This window comes from Rutidosis leptorrhynchoides, chromosome 2, assembly GCF_046630445.1.
Source record: "Rutidosis leptorrhynchoides isolate AG116_Rl617_1_P2 chromosome 2, CSIRO_AGI_Rlap_v1, whole genome shotgun sequence".
Taxonomy (NCBI): Eukaryota; Viridiplantae; Streptophyta; class Magnoliopsida; order Asterales; family Asteraceae; genus Rutidosis; species Rutidosis leptorrhynchoides.
Window position 1 is genome coordinate 57,092,803 of NC_092334.1, and position 7,718 is coordinate 57,100,520.

Genomic DNA, 7,718 nt, shown 5'->3' on the forward strand with positions numbered 1-7,718 from the left:
ATGGTGTTAGTGATAAATTCGTGAAATAGATTAATTTATAAAGTATGAGCTGAAGTTTGATTATTAGCACATTGTTAAGTTGTTAAAATGATAATTGTTTAGGTGCTAAGTGCCGAGAAGGAAGCGGGTGTGGATTCCCAACTGCAGAATCATTTGGTGAGTATATAGATTTTAAATGGATAACCGGGTCATATGAAATCGGATTGCAATTATATAATAGATTTGATATGATCAAGCCGTTAACTGCGTTTATTGTTATTTCTTATTATTATTTATATTATATTTATACTTATATACATGTTATTTTATGATATGGTCGACTATATACTTATTTGCTTACTTAACGAGTCGGATATATGTAATAGTAGTAAGCTGTTTATAGGATGGATTAGCCTGGTGTAGAGATATGTGCTTACATGATATTTAGGAATTTAGTTGAGTGGTAGCCACTATTACTATTAGTCATTTTTAATTTTCGTAGAAGACAATTATGTTGTCGGTAGAAAGTAAGCTATATCCAGCTAAAGTTTTGTGTCATTTTGATTATTATGGGTTAATCATGATGTTAATGTTAATAAAGCTTTAAGTATGTGAAAGTATGCGAAGTACATGCGACTGTGTGAGACATGTACGTAATTGTGAGCTTATAGACTTGTTATGTGATTAAATAAATGTAAATGTATGAAGTATATGCTGTAAGTTGATAATCATGGCTGATTATTAGGGCTGGATCATGATTATTATTGTCGGGTTATGATCATGATCAGCCAGATCATGATCATTATTGTTGTTTACTATTTCCGTGTTGTGATCAGCCGGATCATGATCGCTATTGCAGGTTATTATTGTTGGGTCATGATCAGCCGGATTGTGATTGCTATTGCAGTTTGCTATTGCCGGGTCATGATCTTCCGGATCGTGATCGCTATTGCAGTTTATTATTGTCGGGTCATGATCATCTTGGTCATGATCATTATTGCAGTTTATTATTACCGGGTCATGACCATTATTGTAGTTTACTATCTCCTGGTTTTGATCAGCCTGATCATGATCAGTTATAATTGTTGGGTCATGATCCATGTGATCGCTATTGCAGGTTATTATTGTCTGGTCATGATCATTATCGGGTCATGACCATTATTGTTGTTTATTTCCGTTGTGTGATCAGCCGATCATGATCGCTATTGCAGTTATTATTGTTGGGTCATGATCCATCCGGATTGTGATCGCTATTGCAGTTTATTATTGTCGGGTCATGATCATCCGGATCGTGATCGCTATTGCAGTTTATTATTATCGGGTCATGATCAACCGGATCATGATCATTGTTGCAGCTTATTACCGCAGCATGATCATGTTCAAATTTGCAATTAATTATTGCAATCAGCTTCATATTCAGATACGAATATGACATTAAACTAACATAAATGAGGAAATTGTGAGTGTTAAATTCCAAAACTTTCTTCTGCCATCAAGTGCAAAATGCTCACACAGTATATGCATCTATATGCATTTTACCAAGAAATTCAAACAAAATTGTCTAGGACAACCTTCAGGATAGTAATAGGTTTATAGCTTTATTTTGATTTTGATTTCGAATCGAGAATCTCACAAGTCACAACAGAGCTTGCAACGCTTACCAGGTCTTTGAAAGCACCAGTCATTTGGAACAGAGAGAAAGTTGGTGTCGACGAACTTTCTGAGTCGTTTTTTGTATTCTTTTGGAGGAATTACGGTTGGTGATTGGCCCCTAGGAGCAACTAGAGACTTGTACTGGTTCTCAGCTTTCTTGTCCCAAGTATATTGTCTTAGATAATCAATTATGCCACAAACAAACTTCTTTTGCTCTGTATCCACTCCCACCAACAAGGAATAATCCATCACATCAATTGACTGAAACACAAAAAATATTAAAAAAGTACATGCAAGTTCCTTGAAAAAATAATTATACTAAACATGGTGTATGTATTAGTAATGCGTGTAATTGCCTGTCATACCTTAAGAAAGGCAGTGTCTCTCCGTATGGCCCGTTCCAAGATGTCCTTTGCTTTTGTAGTTACATATAAAGGGTTAGCATCCATGTCATTAACAAAATTTTGATCCAAGCCAACATCTCCTTGACCATCTGCAGCAGGTGCATTATAACGATTGTACAAGTTTCCTTTCAGGTCGTATTGTTTAGCAACATTCCTTCCGTACATAACATTCTCCATAATCATCAGATTACGTGTTTCCCTCCTTTCTTTATTCATCACCTGCAACCATTTATTTTATATAGATCTTGCATAATATATAGGATAACTTCAAAAAAGATAAGGTGTGGTCATTTCAACCCGTTAACCTATCAAAAGTTACATAATGCCTATTCATGGCAATTGAGACTCACTCTCAAATTTGGGTCAATCAAGCTTTCGGATCAATGCTCAAAGATCAAATTTGGGTCAATTAGATCAAGTTTTCGGGTCAATACTCTAAGATCAATAAATAGAAATAGGTCTAATGGATTTTGTGAATGTGTCAAATAGGTCGAGCATAATAAGTTTCATACGCCAAAAATTTATGAAGACACATTTATTATGTATATTAATAATACTTTTTATGCATATATAATAAATAATAATAACTATATTAATGTAGTGTGTGAAAAAAAATGATGTAACCCGTATGACCCAATTGACTTGTGACCTTACCTAAATCAATTCAACTTTACCCATTTAGACTTGTTTAAAAAAATTAACCCGTTTGACCTATGACTCATTTCAACCCACAACTATTTTGACCTATTACCCAAATCGACCCAACCTGACCGGTTTGCCAGGCATAATGAAGCCTAACACTATCATCTTTAAGAAAATCCATCCATCCATTCAGTTATAAAAAGAATGAACAAAAAAAGAAAAGAAAAATAAGGAACCTGATAAATGCCTAGTATTTTAGCCAGGCATGAATTCTTTCTAGAATTATAGGATTCGTTCAGATATTTGAAATATCTAGAACCAAATTTAATGAACGAAATAAACTCGGTGGTCTGGATTTCTTTAACAATAAACCGGCCATCAAGAGTCTTGGCAAAAAACGCTTTACTTTTCCCCCCTTTCGCGTCCCAATTCTCGCAACGTCTTAAGGAAGCAATAAAGTCTGATTCCGATAAACCACAAAATTGGTCACGAAGATCCAAGAAGTCTTCATGAAATAGAAGACCTACTGAATTTGATGTGCTCAAAGAAATCACTCGATCGGGTTGAGAAGAAGACTCAAAGGAATGAGCATCACATTTCATAGATTCCAACGCACGTGCAATCAGAGTACACACGTTATGTTCATCAGCATTTTCTCCCGTCAGTGATTCTACCATTGAATTGACCTTCCAAGGTGGCAAAGCCACTGAATAATCAACATTAGCTACTGTAGAGGATCTAAGAATTGCAACCTTAGATCCTAATCTGCAAATTTCACAAAATCGTGTTATCAGTCAAATAGTATCTAGGTTTCAAAGACGAGTCAACTAGTTACTTTTAATTACAAATGGCAAGGTCAGCATGGTCAATAGGATAATGTAATAAAGTAATAAATCGGCTACAAGGGAAACTGGTAGTCAATTAAGTATCAAGGTATATGTTTCTACTAAATTACAATTGTGTGGTCCATACTTGAAACTCCAATTGCTTACAGTAAAACCTGCAACATTAGAAGAGTGTTGTTTCAACCCACACAATTTACCACCTCAAATTTAACAATGATAACTTTTTTTCATATCCTTACTTATGACAACAACCAACAATCCACACACCTTATTTGGCCTGTTTCGCATTTAGGTAAAGCGAGGATTATGAATCTTCGCGCTTTGGTCCGGATTTAAATGGAATATAACTAGTTGACATAGTAAAGTAACATTATTGTTGTAGCAAAATATTTACATCTACAGTAACATAAAGAAAAAATAACGATAATACATAACAATAACATAACAGTTGAGATAATGTTACAACCTTACTTATTGTTTCAATATCAATAACATAACAGTTGGGATAATGTTACAACCTTACTTATTGTTTCAATATTTTATTGAAGGTTACTAAACATAAATCTTATAAACAGTAAGGTTCCTATAGATAATAAAATAATAAAATACAATTCCATACAAACTCAAGGTATTTACAATATCAGTATAAATAAATGAATATTTACAAAAACCGGTATAATAAAAAAGGGTACCACGTGGCTTGAACTTGCACCGGTAGTCGAAAGAACTTTTGACAGTATGATTTTGCCAGCTAGTCCAGAAATATACAGTGTATATAATAAATATAACGACAACAGAACAGGATCAACACAAGTATATATGATATGGACTAGATAAGAGTAATACTCTGTACTACTTAATAATAATATAATTACAGATAACATAACATGAATACGAATTAAACCTTTCACAAGTAATTAAACAGCAGCTCAAAAACAGACATACTGTAATAAGTAGGGGTTTGAAGGGAATACCCAAAAAAGTAGACCAAGTAGTTGGAGGAATGGTCACAAACACCAGAACCAGATAATGGTACTTGCCATGATGACTGGTTTGAGAATCCCAGTTCTAGAAACTTCCCAAATGATAAACTGCGTGCAGTATCTGAAAGTGATACACGTTTGCTAAACTTTAAACTTCCGGTTACACATTGGTCACAACCAGTCCACATCCAAAGATTTCCTTCATCTTGACCGGGCAATAGCATTTCTGGATGAAGACTCTTTACTTGAATTGTGATTTCCTTATTGTGATGTCTATAGCAATAAAGATGAGTTTCGGGTCCTTCATTACAGCTTCCACACGCAACCACGTTCTGCGTATATATAAGATCACAACTCATAACTTTTAGTGCCAATTAATTACAAGTTCATCAAGCAAGCATGCATAGCATCATAATGACACATGTGTTTGAAAATGGCTGGTCAGAGATATATGTAGATAATACCTACTGTCCAAAACATCAATATCAAGCTAATAAAGTTCAAACCCACCCTCCTAATTGAATGAAAGGACAAATGCTCAAACACTTATATAACATGTTCTAGCTTTCTGACTTGTTTAATTATTATGAAAGAAAACAAGGCTAAAAATAAAAAAGATGATGTTTGTGACTTCGGTGGGTGGTAGGCACAACTCAGTCAGTCTGATCGGCTTAAACCATGCGACAAACCACCTATTAGCTAAGCTTGTGACCGAGCCTACTATTTTTTTCTACTACTTAAAAAGTAATTGAGCAGGAAGAAACTTCTAATGAGTAATAACATGAAATGTATTAAGAAGGTGAGCTAAAACAAAGATACAAACAATAGCATAGCATTATATTATATTACAAGATAAAAAACAAAGATCATATCAAAGTAATGAAATAACCTGATGGAGTAAGTTATCCTTCAAAAAAATTCCAAGTGGAACATCAGAACGGCTATAGAATTTGATGCGGGAAATACTTTGTTGACAAGTTTTCCGTTTAATCACGTTAAATCTTGAGCTTAACACTAATAAAGTTTGAGTATCCAAAATCTCTTTGAGAACAAGTGGGTCGTATGACTCAATTTCATTGGGGGCAGCTGTAGCAGAGGTGGTTGCAACTTGATGATTAATATAGAAAGGAATTTCACATCTTAAATGATATGCAAGCATGGTTGCATACTCGAGAGCACATTTAACTCTCTCAAGTTCATTACTGTCGGATCCTTTTAGCAAAATCTGTTTAACAGTTAACATTTAAAGGGTCATTAACATTTAAATGAACAAGTTTTGTAGTAGTAGTAGTAGTAGTAGTACCAAACAAAGTAAACAACAATTAAAACTGAAACCAACCGTAACGCCCATTCCCGGGTCAAGATACAATGGAGGCTTGTTTGGCTGACTTCTACCAGCAGCATCTTCTTGAAGATTATACGATTCACACTGCATCAACTCTTGGACACTCTTTGAAGACAACATTGGTGAGCCAGTAAAACGAGCAACCATTTCCAATTGATGTTGTGTTACTTCCTTAACTAAAATCGCCCGTTTTTCAAGGATATACTTCTGAAATTCATCGGAAACTTTTCCCTCAACCATGATAACACTTGGATTCAGCTTTTCTATCATCTCGAAAACTGTCGTCTCGATAACATACCCTCCTTTATTTTCCTCCTGGTTTAGCATATATGGTAACAGTAAGTATTCATTATTAGATTCGCACATATAGTAATAGTAAGTGTTTCTTTATTAAATTAAACTAAATTCTAGGTTAAATAAAGAAACAATAAAATGCACCTGAAAAAAAGACAACCCCCAACATTCGAGGGAACCCTTGATCAATAGCAGCTTGGGTTTTATGAGGGTTTTTGGCATGTCCTCGTGAGCTACATACTCATCAAACACCAACCCTTTGATAACCTTACTGCAACATACCCAAACAAACCAAATATATATGAACATGAATGTAAATTGATATGAATTAAACATTAAAGAACAACAGACCTAATTTTTTTGAAAAGCAGTCAATTTATTTCTCAAACAATGTACAAAGATGAGCTCCCTAAAATCAGGAGCAAAAGTTCACGACAGATGCCAAGCTAGCATCGTTTCATATATCACACACTATACATTTACATTTGATTTAAATAACAAGAAGGATTATGAAACTAATTATGCCAATAAATAAATAAATAAATAAATAAATAAATAAATAAATAAATAAATGTGATTTGAGACTACAACCTTTCTTCTGGCTTGCCACAACTAGATTTAATCATGAATTCTTTCCCCAATTTCAATAGTGAAGCAGCTTTCCTCGATAGCTCTGTAACAAATTCCACCCAAGAAGAATCAACACAGTTTTCTACAAGAGACTTCAGCTTTCCTCTCATAACCTCATCATTTTTATTATAAATTTCTCGTAGAAGATCTACATTAGAGAACTCTTGGTCTTCATCAGGTGAAAGTACACCATGGACAAATTTATCATAACGACGACTCATATCTTTAGAAAATGAGAAGAAAAATGCGATTCACGCAGCGTCGGCTTTAATATATGGTCACTCGTTGCACATTTGAGTTTTCTTAAAAACCTATTTGAGAATTGTAGTAGGTCTTGAAATGGAATTTGGGGAAGATCACACTGTACGGAGTATTAAAGTAATTTTTACTTTTGATATCTCATCTTTTCTGAAAGTAACAATTCACCCCCTTAATCTTTTTATTCAGTGATCCTTTATCCTTTATTGTGAATTAAAACAAATATGTATTATTATTATTATTATTATTATTATTATTAATTATTATATTATTGCTGCTATTATTAATAATAATAATAATATTATTATTATTATTATTATTATTATTATTATTATAATAATAATAAACTTAAAAGTATTAAAACTTACAAAAAATTAGTGGGGAGCCTAGAGACAATCTGGGCCCCCACACCTCTAGCAATAGCAAAACCTATCATAGTAATATATCTTACTATATTTGACTTAATAATAATCTTGATGAACTTAACGACTCGAATGCAATGTCTTTTTAAATATGTCATGAATGACTCCAAGTAATGTCTCTAAAATGAGCAAATGCACAGCGGAAGATTTCTTTCGTACCTGAGAATAAACATGCTTTAAAGTGTCAACCAAAAGGTTGGTGAGTTCATTAGTTTAACATAAATAATCATTTCATAATTTTTAATAGACCACAAGATTTCATA

General features: G+C 33.6%; 1 protein-coding gene across 1 annotated transcript; it reads right to left on the bottom strand.

Annotated features, from left to right (window-relative positions):
• Nucleotides 1-1,204: 1,204 nt before the first annotated feature.
• Nucleotides 1,205-6,996, bottom strand: LOC139887894 (putative 1-phosphatidylinositol-3-phosphate 5-kinase FAB1D). The gene is made up of 10 exons (XM_071870942.1): nucleotides 6,737-6,996; nucleotides 6,278-6,416; nucleotides 5,846-6,166; nucleotides 5,396-5,731; nucleotides 4,498-4,838; nucleotides 2,915-3,443; nucleotides 1,998-2,255; nucleotides 1,613-1,893; nucleotides 1,491-1,503; nucleotides 1,205-1,387 (listed from the first exon to the last, which is right to left on the bottom strand). The coding sequence occupies exons 1-10, from the start codon at nucleotides 6,994-6,996 to the stop codon at nucleotides 1,205-1,207; spliced, it is 2,661 nt and encodes an 886-aa protein (XP_071727043.1).
• Nucleotides 6,997-7,718: the final 722 nt, after the last annotated feature.